This window comes from Camelus ferus, chromosome 6, assembly GCF_009834535.1.
Source record: "Camelus ferus isolate YT-003-E chromosome 6, BCGSAC_Cfer_1.0, whole genome shotgun sequence".
NCBI classification, from domain to species: Eukaryota; Metazoa; Chordata; class Mammalia; order Artiodactyla; family Camelidae; genus Camelus; species Camelus ferus.
Window position 1 is genome coordinate 93,363,814 of NC_045701.1, and position 23,368 is coordinate 93,387,181.

The window sequence follows — 23,368 nt, forward strand, 5'->3', positions numbered from 1 at the left end:
TACATGGGACCCGAGAGGGAGGGGAGGCAGCGGACCCTCATCCACCTACACTTGGAAGGACTAGCTTCTGGAGATTCAGGATTTGGCAAGACAGACGGCCCTCGTGGAGAAGACATCACACGGCTACACAGGCACCGCCGACCACCACCACTGCAGCGGGGCAGCGGCACGAGAGGGCGGCCAGGGAGGCCAGGGTCGGAGGGCAGCAGCTGGCCGCGGGGCATCGGGGTGTAGCGGTGTCGACGGTGGGGGCAGCAGGCGCCCGCTCACCCCCGGCCCGGGGCCGTGTAAGGCGTGCGCTGCACGTTGGGCAGCGGCACGGGGGGCTCGTTTAATGAAACACGAGCCTCTCTTCGCACAGCGGCTGAAGTGCCGCTCTCTCCTGACACCCGGGTTCTCCGGGCTCCGCCGCAGCAGGGGCGGGGCCTGGCGCTGCCACGCCCCCGCGGCGCCGGCGTGCTGACGTCAGGGCTGCGAGCGCCGGAAGCGTGGCTGGCTCGCGTCGTTGCCAGGCAACGTGCCGGCGCTGGCCGAGGGGACGCGGGGCAGCTGCTTGCACACGGGGGCCGAGGTGGCGACGCGGCCGAGGTGGGTGCCGGCCGGAGCCGGACGCCGGGGTCCCAGCGCGCTGGGGTTGCGAGTCCTCCTCTCGAGAGCCCAGGCCAGGGCCGAGCGGGGGGACCTCAGCAGCCGCCTCGGACCTTAGTCCGCCCCGCAAAGGGTCTACCCGAGCCCCCGACCCAACTCTCAGGGACCCCGGGGCGCCGCCCTCCCGCGGGCGCCGCGACTCTCCCCGACTCTGCCAGACTGGGCGCCGCAGACCCCTGCCCACCGCGGCCCAGGCAGGACCCCGCAGCTCGTCCACCTTCCCAGGCCATGCTGACCCCCAGCACCTCGTTGGTCTCTAGGACACGCCCCTGTGCTGGACCGTCGCCCAGCGTGTGGAGGAGGAAGCTAGGCAGCGGCTCCCGTCACTTTCCCCTGGGTGATCAGATTGTGTACGTGATTTGTGTCCGTTCCACAGCGACTTTGCTCCCACACCGGGCCGTCAGTACTCCTGAGGAAGCCGCCGGCAGCCGCTGAGCACTGGGGAGCAGGCGACCGCCGGGCCTGTCCAGCCCTGGGCAGCTCCGGCACAGCAGTGTCTATGTCTCCCGAGCGTCTTCCCAGCGGGTCTGTGCGGACCTGGCGGCACCAACACACAAGGCCAACAGGAGCTGGGGGGGCAGCTGGCCAGATGCCCCCTCTCTGCGCGTTTTTGAGTGAACTGGCAGAGGAAGCAGGGGAGGTTTCTAAAGACAGCGGTGCAAGCCCGGCACCTGGGAGGCAGAGCGGTGACGCTGGGCAGTGGGCGAAGACCTGCTCCCTCCTTCCCTCCTCGGGCGGGGCCGCCAGGGTCTCTGGGCGTGGCGAGGGCTTACCTACCCGCAGTGCCGGTGGCCCAGACCCAGGGGAACGCAGCGGTGCCTGGGGGGAGTTTGAAGGCTTCAGGGAGTCCTCGGCCAAGTCTGAACAATTCTCTCGGTCCTTTGAGCTCCCAGAGAGGCCCGCAGAGACTCAGCTGCCTAGAACCACTTCTGCCCCAAAGGAGTATGGTTCTCGCCAGCCTCACCAGGGTGGACCTTGGGCGACGGGAACCGCCACCATCTCACCTTCTGAGGTATTTCTAAAGTACTCATCTTCACCATGTTGCAAAGGAAGTGTTTTATATGCTGAAAGGCCCGTGGACCTCAGGCTTTGGTGGGCTGGCCAGGGAGGGGGTCTGCTGCTCTCTAGGCCTTGGTCGTGGGCCACATGGCTGGCTGTCCTGTCCTCCTAAGCCAGAGATAACATAAGGTTGCAGAAATGGATCGCCCCAGGGGGCAACACGGGAGCTGGGCGCCTTCTGTGCCCACTCCTCCCAGGTCTGGCCACATCTGCCTCCCGCCTCCACCTTCCCATCTGCCCACGTTCCATCAACCAGGCTGTGCTCTCCTGGCCCAGTTCAGGGCATGTGGGTGAAGTGCATTTTGTCGGAGTCGTTAATCTATTTAATTGGAAAGCCCCACCAAGGGCCACATTTCAGTGTGTGTTTAGTGACCAGGTGCTGGAGACAGCCTGGAGAGCCCAGGACTCAGCCCCCTTTCTCTGCCCTAACCTCCAGGACAGGACTGTCTTCCAACTCAATTAATGTATCAGGGAACAATCTGATCATAATGTGAACTTTGCAGGAAACACCAGGTAAATGCACCTGCTGAATGGAGGCCCGTGCAAACACATACACCACACACACTCCCACTTCTCCCAGCCCACCTAGGTGTGCCTTACCGCTCCTCATGGGGGTTAGGGTCCCCACCTTCCAGCACTTCCCACCCACTCACAACCTGCGCACTTTAGCTCTTTTTCTGGGAAGTGCTGTTTATTGGAGGAGGGGTGGGTTTCTCCCTCAACACGTGGGAAGACTGCTCACGTTTTTGCTGGGAGCCTCTCTTTTCCCATGTGTCACTGATGAAGTTCATCAGTTGTGTCCTAACTGCACTCTCCCCACACAGTCTGTGGTCTTCGCTGCATGATTCTGCGTCAAGCAGGGATTGTTAGGCAGGAACACGTCATGTCATAATAGCAGTAACGGTATCATCGTTTACAAATCTCATTTGTACCCAAATTATATATTTGGAATAAGGTGACATAACGTATGTATTTCTCCTGACTTTGGTATTTTTTTTCTCTTTTTCAGCTCCTTCTCAGCTATGAGAACATTTTTAAGTTTGCTTTTCAAGAAGTGCCCATCCAGCAGGTAACTGAAGCTGTTTCCACCTTAGACGGTTTCTTAGAAGCAAGCAAGGAAGAAGCACCTGGCCTTGAACCTGTGCAGACACTGTGGTAAGGAACTTAAGCAGGAGCTAATATTTCTCCCAGCCGCTCAGCAGTAATGCGTTTGGTCGAAATGGTGGACGCGGGGGTCTTTTGTTTTTACCTCTGTAGAGTGTTGTCTCTCCTGAAATTCTGCCACCTTTGGTCCCAGGGCCAAAGGACCAGGTAGCCCAGGTTCAGGTTCATGCCCTGCCACAGCCCCTCCCCTCAGGCCCCGCCCCTGCCCCCCTTCCCTAGCCAGTGCCCTGGAGACATTCTCAGCCAGGGGTATCAGCCCTCCTGTGCTCCTGGGGTGCCTGGCAGCCTGACACTCCCTGGCCAGGTCCCTAAGAGAAATCACAGAGGCAGTTGTTTGCAGATGGCCACTTTCTACGACGCCCTTTTACTGAGCACTGAGAGAACAATCAGTTTAACTCAATTAAGCGATAGCCTGAGACCAGCTGGACCCAGGCCCCAGAGGGAGGGGTGAAGGCGGGTGGGAGCTGGCCTCCCTGCCCCCCCCCCCATGCCCTGCTGATCAGGCTGAGACCTCGGCAGAGAGCTGTGCGGGCAGACCTCCTGAGCTCTGGCTGGGGTCCAAGCCCACGCCTGCCCAGGGCACGCCTGGCAGAGGCCTGGGCACAGAGGCCAGAGCCTGGCCCAGGGGGCTGGCGTGCCCTGTGGACATGCTGCCTCCCCAGGTCATGCTCCAGGCTGGCAAGCGGGCGGCATGATTCTGGGGCACCCAGAGGTGGTCCTGGTGTTGGGACCGGGCAGACTGGATGATGGGTGACAGGAACACTATGGAGTTACGTGCGGTCTGGAAGTGACTCTACTTGGGGCATCTGTTCCCACTGTAGCTGTCTGTGCACCCGCCCTGCCTTCTCTCCTGGAGGCTGCAGCAGACACTCGTGTTCACTCCTCTGGGCAGCCGTTCTCCTCCCGGTTTTGAGCGTCTCTGTGGCACCCAGCATGGCTCTAGGCACTCGAGATCATCAGGGAACAAGATCAGAAAAATATCTGGTCTCGCAGAGCTTCTGCCCTTGGAGGAGAAACTCAGTGATGAAACGAGCCACTTAGCACTAGGCATGTGCTCTGTGGGGCGGAATCAAGCAGGAAGGAGGGGCAGTGCTGGGCACTTGCAGGGTAGTGGGTGTCTGAATAAATGAGCAGACAAGTGAGATGGCCGGGCTCTGTTCTCAGGACTCTAACAGGCCAGGCGCCCTTGTGCTTCCATTCTGAAGCCTTTCTAGGTTGCCCTATAATGATTGCACCTCTTTTCCAGTTCTGAATCTAGAAAACTCTGGAGAGCTCTTCAGAACTCCAAGACCATTTTGACTTCCCAATGTCTCTGGAGTGAGTCCCGCTGCCAGGAAAACTTCCTCCTTGTTCTCGGAATTGATGCTGCTCAGAAGGTGAAGTGACATAGGTGGAGGTGGCTGGGAGTCTCCTAGGGGTCGGCTGGACTTCACAGCAACTTTCCAGCCACCCTGTGGCCACAGCACATCTCAGGGTCCCCCACCGGGACGAGGGCGGGTGGGCCTTGCTGCTAGTGGGGAAAACGTGCAGGTCTGTAGAGGGGCACACCTGCCCAGGACCCTGACTTCCTCAAGGGTTGACTCTGGCAGGGGAGGCAGGGGAGGGGCGAAGCAGGGTGGGGGCCCCTTGTCTGACTCATTACACACCTGCCCTGTGCCAGGCCAACGGGCATCCAAGTGCAGCCCTGCCCTCGGCGCCCGGTGCCAGGGGTGCAGGGCAGAACATGGTGATGTTGCAGCAGGCTGCCCAGGAGTAGCCGTGGAGGGTGGATAGGGGATCGCTCTCTGCTGGGGGCTGCAGGGCGCATCTGCGCCACGGGAGCTTCTGCAGGTGGGGGGCGTGGGGCCGGGGCTCCAGCATGAACATGGTCAGGGTCCACAGCGGGTGTAGGCGGAGGTGTGGGGTTAGCTCAGGCAGGTCCTCTGAGGTGGGAGGCGGCAAAACCAGAGCAAAGATGGGGTGGGAAAGGCTCAGGAAGGCCACGGCAAGGGCCATGGCTGACCAGTCTCCTCGAGACCCAACTTACATGACTCAGGAGTTATCAGAGAACATGCAAGTTGCAAGGAGGGCTGTCTTTCAGTAACCAAGTTGGCAAAGACCTTTTTCCATTTTTAGTATTATGGAAACTTTCAGGCATGGGAAATGCAGAAGGGGCCAGCAGGCAGGCCGGGGGAACATGGGCACAGGAGTGGCTGCCAGGGCCACACGGGGCTGGACCCTGACAAGGGCCGCCAGCTGCCGGGTCTTCCTCCCATGGAAACGGGGAGGGGGCGGCAAAGACCTCGGCTGAGAAGGGGCTCTGTGGTGAGGGGTAGGGGCGGGGCGGGCTGGCCACCAGTGCTGGTTTACAGGGAGACACACTGAAGGGCCTGGGGTAAAAAGGAAAAATGGGGGAAAAGCACCCTCCAGCGCCCTTCCTTCCGGCCCACACTGCTTTGCTCCCTCAGAGCCGTTCCACAGGCCAGGGCCACACGCAGGAGGACCCAGACCTCCAGGGGCGTGCAGAGTCCACGGCACGCAGCTGCCGTCTGCCGCACTGCGGAGCCCTGATCCAGACCCAGGTGAGCCGGTCGGAGCTGAGCCGGGCAGCTAGGAGGGTGGCAGGCCCGGCCCCAGGGCTGGGTGGCCGCAGGGTCCGTGCAGCAGCTTTCCTCCGTGGTCCAAAGGCTCTGCTAGACCCGCAAGCACTGCCTGTCAGGGTGGGGCCCAGGCGGGAGGAAGGGGACTGGAAAGGGGCTTTACCAGGCCGAGGAGAAGCCTCCCCGGGAGCAGGGTCTCCCTCCCACCTCCGGACCAGGTGTTGGGGGTGGAGGGCCATGACTAGGCCCAGAGGGGCCTGTCCTCCAGATGCCCAGGATGAGCAGCTCAGCTGGGGTTTGCTCTGGACGCACCCCGACCCTGGGAGAAGATGGGACAGCACACGGTGGTGTGTCTGCCACCAGGCTCTGATCTGGAGTGGGGGCCACAGGCCAGGGTCCAGAACCCTTGGGAGGAGGGGGCCGACATGGCCCTGGGGCAGAGTGTGTCCCCCTTGGGGCGGGTGCTTCAGGAGTCACAGCCGTGCACTTCTGTCTGTTGCACCTCGGTGGTGACAACACTGGGTATAGACCCCGGGGGCCCAGCGGCAGGCGCGGCCACCTCAGGGGACAGACAGGCCGCTGGCATTTCTCATGGTGCATGTGCTGGCCCCGACCCGTCTTTCTGTCCTGCCAGCTCACAGGGACACCTGGCAGCAGACAGGGCAGCCTGATCACATACAGCCTCTTCCTGAAGACCCCCTTCCACGGAAACCGGCAGTTCACAATTCCACGGAAAAAGAAGATTTTCACTCCACGTAATCTAAAAATGACATTGTTTAACAGTGATGTTTGCTAAAGCGGAAGGACTTTGTATCTTTATGAGGAATTTTCCATTATCTTACGAGTTTGGTTTGGTGCTGGAAACCAGAACTATCTTGTGGCAGGGTGGTCCAGGGACCCACCCTGCCCCCCCCCTCCCCGCTGGCTCCTGTGGGGCTGAGGCTCTGCTGGACAGGGTGCCCCTTGTCCCTGGGCAGAGCTAGTCCTCACCTGTGCCCCCAGGAGCCCCACCCCAGCCTGAGGAACAGTGGTGGCTCCTGAGTCTGGGGCCCCAATGCAGTGAAGGCGCCTGGCCACCTGCCCTGCACCGTCCAGGCAGCCCGTGTTTGGGACTGTCCCCTGAAGCAGCCGTCCTGGGACCTGGAAGGTCCTGCGTGCGTTACAACTGCGCTTGTCCCCAGCCCCGGGTTCCAGGGCTGCAGGGCATGAGGCGGGGGGCGGGGCAGGGGGTGCTGTTTCCCCACAGTGTGTGAGCTCGTCCACGCCTGCACCCCCCTTTGCCTGCCTGCCAGTGGGCAAGCTTCCCTGGTCGTCGGCTGAGGAAACCCCCTTCCCAGGGCAGAGCCCAGCCATCGGCACTGACTTGTAAAATTTTATGAAGTAAAACAGCCTGGACGAGCTGTGTTCTTGCTGAATCGCCCGCTCCTTGGGGACTTGGGCTGGAAACCCTGTCATGCCAGCCTGCCAGGCAGCCCTTGCGGTCCCTCGGAGAGGCCTGGGTGTCAGGCGGGCAGGACTGGCACACACACAGAGTGGGGCCCCAGCCGTCACTGTCCCCCCCAAGGCCCCTCGAGGCTGGGAGACCACAGCTCCATCAATGCAGGCGTCAGTGGCACAGCCGGGACACAGTGGTGACAGCAGATGTCACCTGTCACTTGGGAGGAGGACCCTAGTGTCACCCTGCACCCCAGCACTCCCCACAGGCCACCTGTCATGTCAAGGCTTATGTTAAGGGTAACAGATTTTTTTGGTGCCCTATGTTTGGGAAATCTGTCTTACGCTCTCATCTTCAGCCAGAAAAAAGTGGGAATTTGGAACCTGCTTTTCTGCCGTGCTGCTTCCATCAAGGGCAGCGCCTGCACTGGGGCCCCCGCCGGCAGAGGCCAGCTGGGACGTGCTGTCACTTCCCACCTTTGCTTGAAGTTAGACATGAAAGCCCCAATGAGGCCACTCGGCCTCCTCCCCCCCAGATTCAAACTTGGATGCTGGCACTTGACTGTCCCCACAGCTGCCCTCCTGCCCTGCTGGCTGTAAGCCATGCCCCCTCCCCAGCGCAGTGTCCAGCAGGACTGTCCCCACAAGAGCCCCAGATTCCGCAGGTCCCAAATCTCAGTTCCATTCCCATCCCCACTGTGCTCCTCCGCTACCCAGTCCTCAAACCAGAAGCCCTGCCCCCCTCCCCACTCCCCATCTAATCAGGAACCAAGTCTGGCCCTGAGTCTGTGACCTGTTGCCCAGGCCATCTGCCCCAGGAGGGGACTTTCTGAACCGGGAGAGACTGGCACACAGGTAAGTGCTGACTGGTCACCTCTGATTCAGATGTACAGCGAACAAGAGGCAGTCGCTCACCCTGACCAGAACAAGCCCAGTCAGCTACAAGGCCGCAGTTTAAAGTACACAGAGCTGACGATACAGACAAACTCAAGACACCTGAAGCAAGCAGTGGACGAGGCCATGGCCGCTCTTAGCACCAGTGGCGGAGCAGAGGGAGAGGGCCCAGCCGCAGCAAGCAAGGCTTGGCTCCTCGCTGGGCCAGCAGGGTCCAGTCCTGAGCAGCCCCAGTGGACAGTCCAGGCCTGTCCTCCAGGCCTCTGTCTTCGCTGAGCACTCGGAGTAGATGCCAAGGGCAGGGGGTGAGCTGCAGGAAGTCCCCCCAGGGAAAGGCAGCCTCTCCCAGAAGGGGGCGGGGATAGGAAGTGAGAAGGCCTCTGGCGGGCACTCTGGGGTCCCTGCCACCAAGTCCAGAGGTTGCGCAGGGCAGCTGAGTACGCACTCTGGGAGTATTCTGGGCCCTTAAAGGCTAGGGAAGAGGCAGCAGGAAGACCTGGAACGGAGAGTGGAGAAAACCCTCCAGTGATCTAAAAATGTAAAAACATGGCTCAGGCTCCTCCCCAGAATTTTGCCAATGCTCAGACCGCAGGCCCGGCTGCAGCTGCAGTCCCGACACCACCCTCGGAACTGGAGTCTGCAGGCCAGGGCGACTCCTACTCCAGGAACCCGACAGGGTATCACTCACTCTCTGCTGTTCTGTGCTAAATGCCTAGCACACAGTAAGACATCACAAGACAGCGACCTATGGTCAGCAGCAGCAGAACCAGAGATTGCCCAAACGGTAACTCATGAGACTGTAAAACCAAGGCAGAAGCAGTGAGGCTCTAGTGAAAAGTGGACAACACAGGAAGAGATGGAAAGTTTCAGCAGAAACATGGACGTTATAAAAAAGAACAAGATGAAATGCTGGAAATAAAAACTATGGTATCATAAGCAATGATCTTCAGATGGGTTAACAGAAGACCAGACACAGCAGAACAGACCAGCGACCGTGAAGACTGGTCAACAGAAATGCCCAATGGAACACAGAAAACAACAGTCCAAGAGCAGACAGTCTAACCTAGTGTAACTGGAGCCCCAGAAGCCAGAGCCAGAGGGGAGAGAGAGCAGGAGAAATGTTCAGAAGTTTAACAGCTATCAACTTTCCAAAAGTGATGGCAGACTGTGATCCACAGATCCAAGAATCTCATGACCCCACACAGGATGAGTATGAAGGAAGCCCTACCCACGCGTCGTGACTGAGGTGGCCACATGGAGCCACGTGCGTGACGGCCGTGTACAGGCCTGCACACACGTATGCCACCAGCTTGACCTCACTGACGTTGGCAGAAGACCCGTCTCTTCCTGTGGACGGGGAGCACTTGTGTGTAGCGGGCCACACCCAGAGCCACTCACCAAGGCTCCATGGGCGTCACAGAGGTGGGTTTGGGGATACAGGCCTGTGGGGACCCCAGCCATGATGCAAAAGAGAGCCCAGCTTCCTTGATGCCCCCACACTGGAGGTGTCTGAGGTGACCATGCACATGGAGGCCGAGAGACGCCGAGGACCCAGTTGTTGGAGTCTGCCAGCCCAGGAACCAGCCAGGTGGGGTGGGAAGCAACAGACAGCTAGGAGGACATGTGACAATGCTTATTCAGAAACCAGGTGGGGATGAAAATACAACATCAAAGCCGGGAGGAAGCCGGGGGGGCAGTTTAGAGGGAAATTCACCAAGTCCAGAAAAGGAACAGAGCTGCGATTAACCGCTACCCGACACAGCAGTGTGTGCCCCAGTTTCCTGACTTTGAGCTTTCTAATCTCCTTCTCAGTGACAGTAACTTCGTATCACTCATCGTCCATAAAGATAGCACGATGTATGTTTATTATTGATGGTTCAGAAGTCTTCCAACTTAAGGACTCACCATTGACCAAGAGGTTGTCAGGGCTGGGAACACTTCCAGAATCTGTGTGTGCAGAAGCAGCTGCAAACACGTACCGTGACCCACTGTGCACAAAGCTTCCCTCACCCGGAGCCCAGATCTGCGCGAAGCTCTGCCGGCCGGCCAGGGGGACGGGAGGAGGCGGGCTGAAGATGGCGGCCACACAACTGCAGCTGGCACTTTCCTTCTGCAAAGTGGACAAAAACACGTGGCCACGCGCACGTGGGAAATTGGAGGGAGTCCTGCACATCCATGTTCAAACCCAGCATCAGCAACTGGCCACCTGCCCCCGCTCCTCTCTGGAGATGCTCTGATGCTTCCGGGGTGTCGGTGTCCAGGTGCCCATTGGCCAGCCCGGCTGGGACGGCAGAGAGGTCCAGCAGAGCCCCACCTCGCCCTGCCTGGGACTTCTAGACCATCAGCAACACCAGGGGCCCCAGAATGACAGTGGGCAGCTGGGGAAGAACTAGGAAAAGCAAAGCAGGGCAGAGAGGCGGCGGAGCTCAGCCACACCAGCAGTTGGGGCCCTGAAGCCAAAGCCGGGGCACAGGCGCTGCCCACTGCCCACCCCCCGCCCACGTACTGTAGGCCCTGCTGCTACTCTGCAACCGAGCAAATTCCCTGTAGACAGAAATGCTAGAGGCACAAAGCACTGATTCAGGTGTGCGGCTTATAAAACACACTTGACCCAAGGAGAAAATACTTTTGAATCTGAAAGAAGCACCTCGTGGATGCTGCCCAGCCCACATCTCACCCACAGCTCCCCGCGCTGCTGGGGCCCCAGCCCCGGCCCAGATCCAAGGGCCCCGTCCCACACCCATCCCCCGCCGCTGCGCCGGGGAGGGGAGCAGTGTGCCCCTGAAGCCCCGTGCGGTCGGGTAATGAAGACGTCCCGGGTGGGGGAGAGCTCAAGTGGTGGGGCGTGTGCCCAGCGTGCACAAGGCCTTGGGTTCAAGCCCCAGTACCTCTGTTAAAATAAATAAGTAAATAAATAAACCTAATTACCTCCCCCCTCAAGCAAAAAAAAACCAAAAAAAATTAATTAAATATATTTTTTAAAAATTCATTCCCCTGCCCACCAACACACCCACCTGAAACCCCTTCCCGCCCCCACTGGCTCCATTAGATAATCTGGCTGAACTGAACCAGAAAAGCAGATCCACTCAAGGATTTAGACATGGTAGGTGACTGACAACACATGTCCACTTTGTAGAATAACTTTTTAATAAAATGAGCTGTACATCACTGATACTAAGAAATGCATGAAAGAAAACAACCCTTTCCGGCTAAGGACTAGAGAAGGGAGAAAAAGCATGAGAAATGGGAAGCGTGGGGTGGGGGTGGGGAGAGGGCAGTCTTACTTGTAAACCAGTGAAAAAGATCTAGAAGTTGTGGGAGGTCTCAGTGCCCCCGGCGGGGTCACGGGGCGAACGCACTACCCAGCCAGCCCTGCGGTCGACTGCCCTCAAGATCGAGGGACTATAACGGACGTGTCCAGATTTCTTTAGTTCTAGACTTAAATTTAGTCTTAAAATTCTGTTCCAGCACCAGTTTTACAGAGCGCACGTGAACATTCTCCAGTCCTGCGGTACACAGACCCACGCCCACCCCACCGCGGCAGGCACACGGCGGCCTCCCTGCGCACGGCCCAGCAGCTGGGACAGTCCCGCAGAGGGAGGGCCACAGGGGGAGGGAGGCATCTTCCAGGAGAAGGTCAGCTGTGCTGGGGAAACCGCATGAGAGGGGCCCCGGGAGCCAGATCCTCAGGATGCAGCACCCGAGACACCTCAGGGTGGACTACCTGAGCTTTGCCTCCGAAGACATTCACAAACAGGCACATAAACCCCTCCGAAGTCTGCAATGATGTCTGACGGAGTTCTGGCTCGCATGGCAGACCTCTAACCACGCGAGGACAGAGGCTCCACCAAGCCAGGCCCTCGACCCTGACGGCGCTCTAAGGGGCGCACCGCGTACGGGGAGGGACCGCCCCCAAGTCTGAAGTGGAAACTGCGATGCCCGTACCCTGCCGACTCGGAGGGCAGTGACACTTGTAAAAAGAACAGTGTTTCTTAAAGCTTAAAAAAATGAAATACACCAACTGCAACTGTTGAGTTGTAAGTTCCTAATGTAGCAGCAGCAAACATTCATAGAAAAAATATATTTTTAAGAAAATAGCTAAAAAATCTAAAGTGATAAATGTATAAAAAGCTTAGAAATATATCTTAAGACAAAACATTATCCAAAACATATAAAACATAATTTTAGAAAATCCACCCAGCTGAAGGTGGACACGGCTGACTGCAGCTGGAGGCGTGCGTCCTCCACAGAGCTGGAGCAGGACACGGCGACGAGGCCCAGGGACGAGGGCCGACCAGCCTGCAGGAGACTGCTCGGCACCCCCCGGGGTTGGGGGCAGAGGGGGTGGCCGGTCATTCTCCGAAACACAGGCAAACCAGAGCTGACCCCGGCTGCAGGGCAGCGGGCACCACACCCAGGGCTCCAGCTGACTGCACGGCCTGACAACTCCCTCTGCTCTGCACCTTGCTGGCCGCGGCTCAAGTCTCCACCAGGATCCCCACCACGTGGTCCAGCTCACCCAGGTCCGACTTGCAGCTGGTGCTGGGGGCTGGGGCAGCCATGGCGGCGAGGGCCTCCAGCCCGTCCTGGCCCGACTGAGCGCCGCCCACCACGCCGGTCAGCACGGCGTCCAGGCTGCAGTAGGAGCTGTCCACGTCAGAGAACAGCTCGTCCACGGAGAGGGGGGTGTTACTCTCCAGCGTCTCCAGTATCTGATCGAGGGACTTCTGAAAGCTTCCTTTGTCTTCCAGGGGGCCGTCCCCTTCCCAAATGCTGCTCTGCAGGCCCCTCGGAGCCGGTGCTGCCGGGCCGTCTCCCGCCCCGTCCCGCACCGAGCGGCACAGGAGGTCCGTGGAGACCAGGCGGTCGAGAGGCGCCCGCCCCGTGGTCTGGGGTGCCGCCCCACGCCAGGCCCCGTCCTGTGTCATCTCCTCCTGAATCTGCCGGACCGTGTTGGCGATGAGGACAGAGCGGCACAGGCTGGGCTCCGCCAGTGCGTGGCAGAGCTGCAGCTTCACCAGGGACATGTCCAGGAGCGACTGGCGCTGCCGGCTATAGGAGGGCGCCGCCTCCTCGTCCTCGGTGCACTTCCTCTTTAACCCTCGGGCGAACATCATGCGTGTCCTGTGGAAACCAAGAAACATGCCACTGAGCCCACCCGAGTCCCCACAGACAGGGCCCCAGATTCAGTCTCCGACTGCCAGCGGTGGCCTGTGCAGACAGGGGACCTGGGGCGGGGATAGAGCCACAACTCTGGGCGGCCACAGCCACACGGACACTGCAAAGGTTGTTCCAAAGGACATCGCTAAGCCGCAGCACAACTGTCTCTATCAGAAAAGATAAATGGACCAAAAACAGAAGAAATACATTTTAAAGACCTAGGCTCAAAAGTGACACCCAATTTCTAAGTGTTGGTGCCTATGAGGGAGGTGTCTGTGTGAAACGAGGTGGCCGGGCACAGCCGAGGGCCAAAGAACAGGACAGGCGGCCAGGAGCCTTGTGGTCACCAATGGGCTGACTCTGCTGCAAAGCCACTCAGTCCTGGTCACCGACAGCCACTTCTGCACATCAGACACCGGACGATCAATGCTTTCACAAGCTCTCCCAGACTGTGGAGAGCCCTCCTGAAAAGCTGCGCCCCAGAAGCCACAGGGGAGACACACTGGACGTGCAGGGCGTCCACAGGGTGCTGGCGGAGCAACCTGGGCCCCGCAGGCTGCTTTCCACCTGCCAGTCCCAGTGCTCTGCTGGGCGCAGGTGCGCACAGCCAGGGCCTCCGAGGCCATGTGTCCCCTTCCAGTTCCCCGCTCTGGGAAAGGAGGGGTTTCTGGAAGGTCACAGGGCAGGGGCAGGGTCCTCCCCAGGGCTTGGGGCCTTCTACGGCCACCCCAGGCGGCATCCCTCAGAGCAGGATGAAGATGCTGGTTCCTGGGCCTCAGCCAGACCGGCAGGGGCTCTGGGGGGCCCAGCTGGACGCCGCAGGCTCTCTGTGCCACCACCTGAGAGGCAGAAACACAAGGAAGCTGTTCTTCCCAACAGCCTCTAAGCTGGAGGCCTCTGCATAACTAAAACGTGGAGCAGGAAGGGGCAGGGCCCCACCTACCCCGCGACGCCTGGCCGGGCCCTGCCACACCACGGGCTCTCTGTCAAGGTCCGCACCCGCTGGAACAGTACGCTGTGACGCATGAGTTTCCTCTCTTCTCAAGTCCATAAAGTAGCTAAATACTTTTATTTCAAATAATTCATTTGAGTTGGGGTTAGAATCTTTAAAATGTGCAATTTGAAAAATTTTCCTTCTTTTTAAAAGGCAGTCCTGTGGCTCCCAGTGACTGCCGCCGGCCTGTTACCGTGGTGTGCCGGGCGCCAACATCACAGGGCTGTGCGGCGAAGAGGGAACGCGCCGCTGCCCCCACCGCCCAGCAGGCCCGCCAGCCTGGCCCTAAGACAGACAGAAAGAGGCCCCCATCCTCCAAGTCTCCCCTCAGTGCTGTAGCTCTCACCCGCTGTGTGTTAAACATTTAAAAACTTAAATTTAGTGACTTCTTGGGCATTTATCCCAGAGAAAGGAAAACCAATGCTCATGCAAAAACATGTACAAGAAAGCTTACAGCCGCTCCACTCACACTAGCCCAACCGGACACCAGGCCCTTCCTGTGTGGCGAGGCTGCCGCTCTGGCACCAGCACAGGGCGCCCGCGCTCAGCGGTAGAGGACTGACCAGTGGCCGGGGCACTCGGGTGGGTCTCAAGGACTTACGCTGGATGAGAAAACCAATCTCAACAGACTGCACAAGGCAGGCTCCACCTCCGTAAGGATGCTAACAGGACAGGCGGGGGGTGAGCCCCAGGGGGTCTCTGGGGTAAGGGCATCCCTCTGCATGGGGGCTGAGGTGGTGGGTCCTGGAAGCTTGGCGTGTGCTCCAGCTGCCCAGAACCACACGCGAAGCGAGCGCGCGCACGCGCGCACACACACACACACACAAACAATCAGATCAGCTCTGTGGCCCTTGGAAGCCGATTTCCTGGTGGGGACGGCGTGTCTGGGCACCCAGTGCAGAGCCAGCACTGGGAGGCAGGGAAAGGGTGTACCTCCAGGACGTTCTTTACAACTTCCTGTGGGCCTATACTTATTTCCAAATAAAAGTTAGAAAACTAGGTGACCGTAGCTGTTTTCCCTTGAGACAAACTTCCCAGAAAAGTGAATAGGTCTAACTGACCAACACAGCCACTGAAGCCATCCAGCTTCCGTCACAACCCCGTGCGTGAACACCTGTTTAGCGACTATTTTTAAATGAATGAAAGAAAGAGCTTACCACTAAATCACACAAAAAAGTATTTCAGTCTCTTCAGGTAATAAAGGATTTGAGCTTTTTGTCTTGGCTACACATTCAACTTCTACAGTTTTTCCCCCCAACTACTGGTGTGAAAGTCACTGGCTTAAAACTTTTAAGCATCTTGAAAATTAATATAAATTATGTCAAACTATAAAGAGACACCCTGTGTGTGGGGGGACTAAGTTTCAAGGGTTCCTCTGTAGCAAGTCAATCACCACTTGGCTTTTCAACCAAACCTGAAACTCGGACTCTGCATGAGGACAGACTTAATTTAGGGCCCAAACTCCTTCGAAAAACACAATTAAGCCCCAGTTTACAGACAGAGGAGGTGGAGCCGCCCTTCTCACTGGCAGGTCCGGGCTACGGGAGGTCAGGGAGCCACATGGGGCTTGGGGGGGGGGGCGGCAGAGCCCATGGCTGACCCATCACACAGGAAGCTATGTGGGGCTCCCCGGGACCCCACGTCTCTTTCCTCCAGGGGTCCTCAAAAAGCCCAGGGCACAGATTCATGAGGGGTCAACCCAGAGCAAGCCCCTCTCTCCAGAGGCTAAATTCAGAGCCATTGCAGCTCCCAGGGCAGCACCGCCAGGAAAGATGCCCAGAGGGCACCCGTGTGACTCTGCTCTGAGACACGGAACAGACACAGGGATGCCGGTTGACTGTCCCAGAGCCGACCCATCATGCGCAGGAACCAGCCCAGGAAGCTGCCTGCTCCCCACACGGCAGACCTGCGGGAACTCAGACCTCTATCTCCAGCGACAGCACAGAAAGCCAAACAACCTGTAGCAGTTGCCCCGTGGCCGGCCAGTGTGTGACCAATACCCGACAGCATCCATCATTTTGTCCCTGCGTCCGACTTAGGACCAACAGGAGAAAGGCAGGCATGCCCTCAGCCATCACGGGGTGCCTGCATCTCGTCCCACAGCCCCCATCAGGACCCTGCTGCCTTCATCCCTGCCAGCCAGGCAGTGGTGGCTCCCTCTGGAGGCAGCAGTGCCTCTGCTCTTCAAGCCACTCCCCGCAGAGCAGATAATGGGGAGAGAATGAGATAGCGCAAGCAAAGACCCTAGGGAGCCAGTTATGCCAGGTCTTCCTGGCGTTTCCAGGCACATCCTCCTCTGCGTGTTTGCCTGTTTGAGTCACGGCTAGTCCCGCCTTCCTTGCTCATCTCATCCTCCGTGTCATGCGGAAGTTTACCGTCACTTCTGACAGCCACTGTCCCACCTACAAAGCGGGGGGTGGGGGGGGGAGCGTGCTGCTGGGGCCAGGGCAGGGGCACTGTCACAGGACGTGGTGAACCCGCCCAGCTGCTTCCCAGGAAGGATGAACCAGCTCACCCTCCACTAGTTCCTCTGCCCTGATCTGTTCACCTTTGCTGGGAGCCCCCCTCCCCGCCGCCGCCTCCCTGGACCACACCCCCACTCCACTCCCTCATGGCACTCTGCCAGCTCCGGTCTGTCTCGCCACTCTGAATGAAACATTATTTAAGATTTAAAATAAGCGTGCTCGATGGGTAAAGTGGGGGTGTGTCTGACAATGGAATACTACTGGGCAACAAAACCCACGAGAGGCAACAACCTGCAACAGTAAATCTCAAAACACCACGTGAACAACAGAAAAACAGGCGCCATGCGATGCTACTCACATGAACGCGCAGAAAGGCCGAGCTAACCCAAGTTGTTGCCACGGAGGAGTCGGGCCTGGAAAGACCGGACGTGTCGAAATCACTGAACAGCACAACTAATGTCTGTTCATTTCATTGCACTAAATATAAACAAAAATGCACAAACAAACAAGGTGACGGAGGTGGGGGGTTGCCACTACATTAATTTAAATCTAAAACCACTTTAGATGCTGCCTCTGCAGCCACGTCTCACTCAGTATGCCGATCTCACTGGGCCTGCCAGGACAAATACACACTCAAAACCATTCTCAGTCACTCCTTTCCTATGTTCCAAAGCCTGAGCAACCGTCAACTGGTGTGATACTCAACACAAGAAAGTGCTGGCAGACTTATCAGTAGGGGAGGGAGGAGCCCAAGGACAGCGCCGACATGCTGTCACCCAGAGCCTGTTTCAGGGGACGATTCAGGCTGGGCTCAGTGGGTGGCCTCTGAGGGTCCCCCGCCCAGACACCTGTGTTTGGGACAAAGTCAGAAAGGACCCTGAGAGATGCCCAAGGCAGAGGCAGGGACACAGATTCCCCTCCCCTCCAGGCTGGCTTGGCTAAGTCATAGCCCATGACTGTGGCCTGAGGGCACTCAGCCCTTCTAACTCAGGGTGACACAAAGCCCCACAGCTTCCAGACTGTCCTAACTGCGGAGTCCCGAACAAAAATTAGTTAGGTTATTACCCACCTCCATCACCACCGCAATCTGCCGGCAGGTCTTGCCGCGTATGTAGCTAAATGCCCACGTCCCTCCAAGTCCTCTTGGTCAGCACGCTCCTCTTGGAGCCTGTCAATGTCAGGGTTTGCCCCTCTGTCACTGCACAGCACTGCCCTCAGCCTCCTCCAGACCAAGCGCCGACTGGACAGAGGAAAATGAAGGACAGAAAGCCAGGGAGGCGCTGCACCCGCCCACCCAGGGCATCCCCACCCCCCAGGCAAAGGAGACCCCAGTCACAGGGGCCAGGCCACCTCTGCTGCAGCCACTCACACAGTGTGGCCAGCAATCCCGTGAGACCCCCAGATCCAGGCCAGGGATAGACTCATCACCACCTTCAGCCACTGCCAAGCACTCTTAGGAGTGTCAGGTTTTTAAGGCAAATCCACATGAACACTCTCAGTTTCCGTCTCAAGGTCAGATTTGCTTTGAAATACTCAGCAAGATTCTGAGATCTGCCTCTGAGTCAGGTGTGGGGGTCATCACTTGACTACCATCTGTCCGGACTTTTCATAGGCTAGCACTAAAAAGTTGATTTCAGCTACTTTTGTTACTTGGAGTAAAACACAACCTTTCTTTGCCTGGGAATATGTTCCAATAGCAAGTTGAAAGAAACCTCCCAGCCCTCTTTCTAAGACAAAACCAGCCTCTCTCGTTAAAAAAAAAAAAAAAAAAAAAAGGTCTCAACTGATTTTTTATTCTGAATTGCAACGTTAATTGCAAAACATGGTGAAACTTGAAAATAAAGAGCAACTGTAGCAGGAAAGTCATACAACGCGAAACTTAATTTGGTAAGCAGGCAGCATCTGTCTTTCTGTGAACTCAGCCCCGCTCCGCTGTCCGGTGCCAGCAACACACGGCCCCAGGAGGGAAACCCTCTAGTTGGACCATAGCTTCTCCCAGCAAACAGTGACCTGGTAGACGCTTTCCCTGGTGATCCTGTTTTGGGGACAGTACGCTTTGAAAATGTAGAGTTAAGCTTGCCTCTGACTTGCGGAAGCAAAGGTCTGGTACTTTCCCCAGTCAGAGCTCGCTGGCTCCCACGTCTGACTGAGGCGGGGAGGGGCAGGCACGAGGAGGCCACTGAGGACAGTTCCCTTAGCAGCCAGGGTCCCAGAATCCTCTTCCCACATCGCACCCCCTTCCCCTGGCTGCCCCCGCCCGGGTGCGGGGGAGCAGGCAGGGTGCCAGGCTCAGGCCACCCAAGGCTGGTGTCATCTGCTCCCTGATATTCGCTGACCAGCTTAAAGACAAGCTGGCTCTCCTGCAGTGTGATGAGGGAAACTATTGCAAAACATTCTTAACGTTCTCTTTCAAAACAATTAAAACTAAGACACAAGGGGAAAGAACTCAAACTGAAACTCCCAGGCAGGCAGCCTGCTACAGGGAGGAGGACCTGCCCTCCAGGGTTCCAGAGAAAGGTGCCCCTGGCCGGGCCATTTCTGGGCACTCTAGTACCAACAAAACCCAGATTTGCTAAAAGGACCTAAGATGAAATCCAAGCGTTCCGCTGCCAACACCCACACCCACCCCTCATTCTACAAACAGCGCAGATTAGGAAGGACATTTAGAAACAGAGAAAATGGAAGGTTAGGCGGTTAGGTGGGGTGCAGGGTGGGGTGGATGCAAGGACGTGTGGAGGGGTGACAGAGGCGGCAGCCACCGGGCACTCTGGTCAGAGCTGAAATACAAGGCGGCCGGACAGGTGGCTCCGCCAGGGCCCCACAGGTCTCTAAGGGGGGCCTTGGTGGGGACCGGGAGGAGCAGGAGGGCCTGCACTGACCTCTCCCGAGTCAAAGGTCAGAAGACAACGTGGGGCAGCCCAACAAACCCATCTTCAGTGCTTCTCCTCTTAAGAGCCCCCGATTTGGTCAAAGCCAAGGCGATGTTACTCTCGGACTGCACCGGTGCGGGACAGGCAAGTTCAGGCTGCGGCCGCTCGGGGGGAATCCCAGGTGGAGGGTCGCTCGTCCGCGGGCAGGGGCGCGGGTCGTCGCGGCAGCGCCCCTCCCCCGACGGCCCCCGCCCCCGGTCGCCCCCTCCCCCTTGGCTGCCCCCAGCCATCCCGGGGGCCCCCGGGGCGGAGGGGCCGGGCCCGCCCCGCGGCCTCACAAAGGCCCGCCGGCCCCGCCGGGACGCTCACCTGGCCGCCCGCCGTCCGCGCCGCCCGCGCCGCCGCCGAGGGAGGAGCAGCCGGAGGGAGGGGCGGGGCCGCCGGGGAGGGGCGGGGCCGCTCCGCGCCCACAGAGGGTCCCTTCGGGGTCGGCCGCCCGCGCCCGCTGATTGGCCGGGCGCGGGGGCGGGGCCTCCGGTTCAAACCGTGGGCGGGGCCTGGCGCGCGATTTTCCGCGGGGCCGCGTCGGCCGTTGGGCCCGCGCCCTCCGCTGCCCCGCCCTCGCCGGCTCCCAGGTCTCCGCGCGTGGCCCTAGTGCGCCTGCGCCGGACCTCCCGGAGGGGAGGGGAAGGGAAGGGAGGGGGAGGGAGGGGAGTGGAGGGGAGTGTTAGCTCCCACCGCTCTCCCCAGCGTCCTGTCCTCGCGGCGCCGAGAACGCGAGAAAAGAAAGGGGCAAGGGTTTGCAAAGAAGACCTAAAATATTTACTCCCAGACGACAAGGTTTTGAACATAGGCGACCCAGAGAATCTCATTTTAGCTGGCTTGGGCTTCATAACAAAATACCTTGAATGGGTGACTTAAGCCGCGGAAACTGAGTTCCTCATCGTCCTGGAGACTGGACGTCCAAGGTCAAGGTTCTGACGAGCTGTGAGCTCGCTTCCTGACTTGCAGACAGCAGCCTCGTCCTTGCGCGGCCTCCGCTGGGCGTGCGAAAGAGAGAAGGACCTTGCCTCTTCTCCCAAAGCTGTGAAATGAAACTCGAATTTTACAGCAAGACAAGAAAAACGTAAACAAAAGTCTTCTCTGCCCTTTGGCCCTCTCTCCCCTGCTGTGCATTGTGTATCTGCATTCTACATCGACCAAACCTTCCCCGTCAGCAGAAATCCCCCCTCAACTGTGCAGAGCAACTTAAGACGAGCCCTTAAAGATAACATTGCTCCTTGACAAGGAGTCCCCGGCACTCGGATCTGGGTTATGTGAACTGTTAATAATGCGTCATTTGATATACAGCCCCGTCTCAAAAAGCTTATCTGTGTCTTGACTTCTAACAGGAGGCATAGTTCTTGGAACTTTCAGAATTGCTGTTACTCACTCAGGCCCACAGAGGAAGCACCGTCCAGCCCACGCCAAGGAACTGGCGGCGGTTCACGCACCGCTGTGGTCGACGAGGCTCCGCACTAGGCCTGGGACCCGAACTGCAGAGTGATGTCATCCGGCGCTGCGCGCTGACGGGGCTTGGGGTCCCAGTGCCCGGACTTCGGGGGGCCTGACCTGGCACTGAGCTCTTGGAAGAGGAGCGTTTTCTCCAGCTGGTGGCAGAAGAGGAGGTCACAGAGTCCCAAGCGTGAGAAGGACTGCGGACGCTCCCTACAGCGGGGGCAGCCCTGGCCGACATCTCAAGGAACAGGGACCTCAGGGCACAGCCATGGGACCTGGATTCTGCCACCCGCGGGATCATGCTCGGAAAGGATCCCAGGCTCCAGGAGAGAAGGCCGTGTCCTTGATGCGACCATGCTGGACGTCTGACCCAGACTGTGAGCTAAAAAATGGATGTCACTTCAAACCACTGCATTTGTGGTGGAAGAAAGCCGGGACAACCACCAGGAGAGAAAGCACGGGGAGCAGCCCTTGTCAGTAGGACGCACAGGACTTACCTGACTTGGGGTGGCCTGTGTCTCACACATCTGGACCCACATTCGCCCAACCAGCCTCTCCCTGGCCTCCAGATGTAGCACCGGCTCCTCCTCTCTACGGCTCTTGGATGTCGTGAAACAGAACTCCTGCCTCCACCCGAAGATTCCTGCTTCATTCACTGCTCCAGTCAGCCGCCTGACACTCAGCCAGAACCCCCAGGATCCTCCTGAATCCTCTCTTTTCTGGGACTCCACCCCTAGTCTGCCCGCCAGTTCAGCCTTTGAACTGATCCAGACCCTGCCCACCTCTGGCCGCTCCGCTGCTGCCACCTCCTTCAGCCTTGGCAGCTCTTGTTTGACTATCTTTTCAGGGCTGTTGTCGGCAGATCACCTTGAACAAAGAGGGTCTCTCCCCTAATGAAGGGCAGGTCTTTGCTGTCCAACATGAGCAGGGATGGGCAGGTTTACCAGCCATCCCTTGAAAAGACTGGTGTTTCCCGGCCCAGGGTTCCTTAGCCATGTGCATGACACCTGAGCACTCCTCATGAGCCAATGGGGCTTGGGTGCAAGGGGCACCAGTGCAGACAGAGTGCCCACTACCCCATGAGAATTAACTCCTTTGTCTTGGGTGTTTGGCCACATCCAGGACATGGGCAGGCCCACTTGCTGGCTGCAAGCAGGGGGACGTCTCAGACCCTTCAGGTCTTGTCGCTAAGCCTCTTCCCTCCACCACCTCCCCCTTCATAGGGGACCAGCTGTTGGCCTGTCAGGGGAGCAAATAAGCAGATATGTGAGTAAGTGATGAAGAAGGCTAGGTTTCTCACTGTCAAAGGGAGTTGCAAGAAAGGAAAGGGAGTGGGTTAGACCAACTCCTGGGCTGGACTGAAGTTGGAGGTAGCCATGCAAATTCACAGTTTAAGGCAGAAAGACACTGACAGGGATGCAGACGTGTGTCTGCACTTACGTATGTAGAGACATACATGTATTTTCCAGCTCTAGAAATAATGCTAGCCTGGTAGCCATGAGCATCCCTGGGGCCCAGATCTTGGTTTCTAACCACCACTTTCCACCTGAAAGGAACCACGGGATTCTTGGAGAAAAGGCAGAACCTAGGGCTGAAGCAGAGTAAATTCAGCAAATACTGTACCAGAAAGTAAGTGTCAACTTTAATAATATAATAGCCAGTTACTTCACTAGCAAAGATGAGTTTATTCAGAAATAGCAGAGGAATTGCAATCCAGGATATGCAAACTATGGTGGACTCCAGGCAGCTGCACAGAACAAAGGAGGGGATGTAAGAGCAGAAGTCTGACTAACACAGCTAACAAAGAGGCTTCCCCGATGCCAAGGCTGTGTGCTGCCGGTCCGCTGATTCATTTGGACACACCTTGTTTTTCTTTTTGTTTACTCGCTCTATTCCTTTGCTAAAATGGCCCCTAACCTTCCCTATACATTCTTTTACCCCAAATAGCTTATTTTTTTTTTAACCCAGATGCTGTTTTTCAGAAAGAAAGTCCCAAGTTGATGACCTCAGAAGAATCGACAGACCCTATTTTCAGTGACGCCAGATGAACTTATCAAGCCTAAGAAGAACACAGCACCACAAACCGCCCCGGTTGTTGTCACTCTTCTGCTCTATCCAGTTTTCTATAAAACCTCAAGACCCCAACCCCAAGATGGATTCACAGTCTCTAAGGAGCTAGCCTGCTGGGACTCCCCCTTGCCTGGCAAAACAATAAAGCCACTCATTTCTGATTCTCCCAAAACTCTGTCTCTGAGCCTGAATTCGTCTTTCGGGGCACAGAGACCAGTTTCTTGGAAAAGGAGGGGAGTTGGGAGAGGCTGTGATAAGCAAATAGTCCCTTGCAGGAGCTGGGAGTCCAGCATATGGAGGCTTCTCATTGGCTAGGCTGGACAGTCTCTGATGGGCTGGGCTGTCAGGGGCGGAGCATTTACTTCTTCCCGCTACAGAGTAAGTACTTTCTGTGGGAGATGAAGGTGCCTGTCTCTTTCTGTTTGGGGTAACTGAAGATGCAAGGTGGGCATGAGAGCGCCCCCTACACGTCTGTCCCGGTACTGCTTCAGCTGAGGTTTAATTCATTCCTCATTTCCCCCTTTCGACCAAGAT

General features: G+C 57.8%; 2 protein-coding genes across 7 annotated transcripts; one reads left to right on the forward strand and one right to left on the reverse strand.

Moving 5' to 3' along the window:
* The first annotated feature begins 1,118 nt into the window (after window positions 1-1,118).
* Window positions 1,119-6,850, forward strand: CLBA1 (clathrin binding box of aftiphilin containing 1). Its single transcript, XM_006173258.3, has 5 exons — window positions 1,119-1,660; window positions 2,717-2,862; window positions 4,118-4,247; window positions 5,319-5,432; window positions 6,085-6,850. The coding sequence occupies exons 1-5, from the start codon at window positions 1,148-1,150 to the stop codon at window positions 6,244-6,246; spliced, it is 1,065 nt and encodes a 354-aa protein (XP_006173320.2). The 5' UTR covers window positions 1,119-1,147; the 3' UTR covers window positions 6,247-6,850.
* A 4,052-nt stretch (window positions 6,851-10,902) lies between these two features.
* On the reverse strand, window positions 10,903-19,838 carry CDCA4 (cell division cycle associated 4). Of its 6 annotated transcripts, XM_032482832.1 has the most exons (4): window positions 19,277-19,601; window positions 17,467-17,565; window positions 16,756-16,810; window positions 10,903-12,902 (listed from the first exon to the last, which is right to left on the reverse strand). In XM_032482832.1, coding segments are annotated over exons 3-4 (648 nt in total). In that variant the 5' UTR covers window positions 16,758-16,810; window positions 17,467-17,565; window positions 19,277-19,601; the 3' UTR covers window positions 10,903-12,256. The 6 variants fall into 6 exon arrangements, with proteins under 6 accessions (XP_032338723.1, XP_032338728.1, XP_032338729.1 ...); XM_032482837.1 differs by lacking the exons at window positions 16,756-16,810; window positions 19,277-19,601 and adding an exon at window positions 19,637-19,838; XM_032482838.1 differs by lacking the exon at window positions 16,756-16,810 and having other exon boundaries at window positions 19,277-19,600.
* Window positions 19,839-23,368: the final 3,530 nt, after the last annotated feature.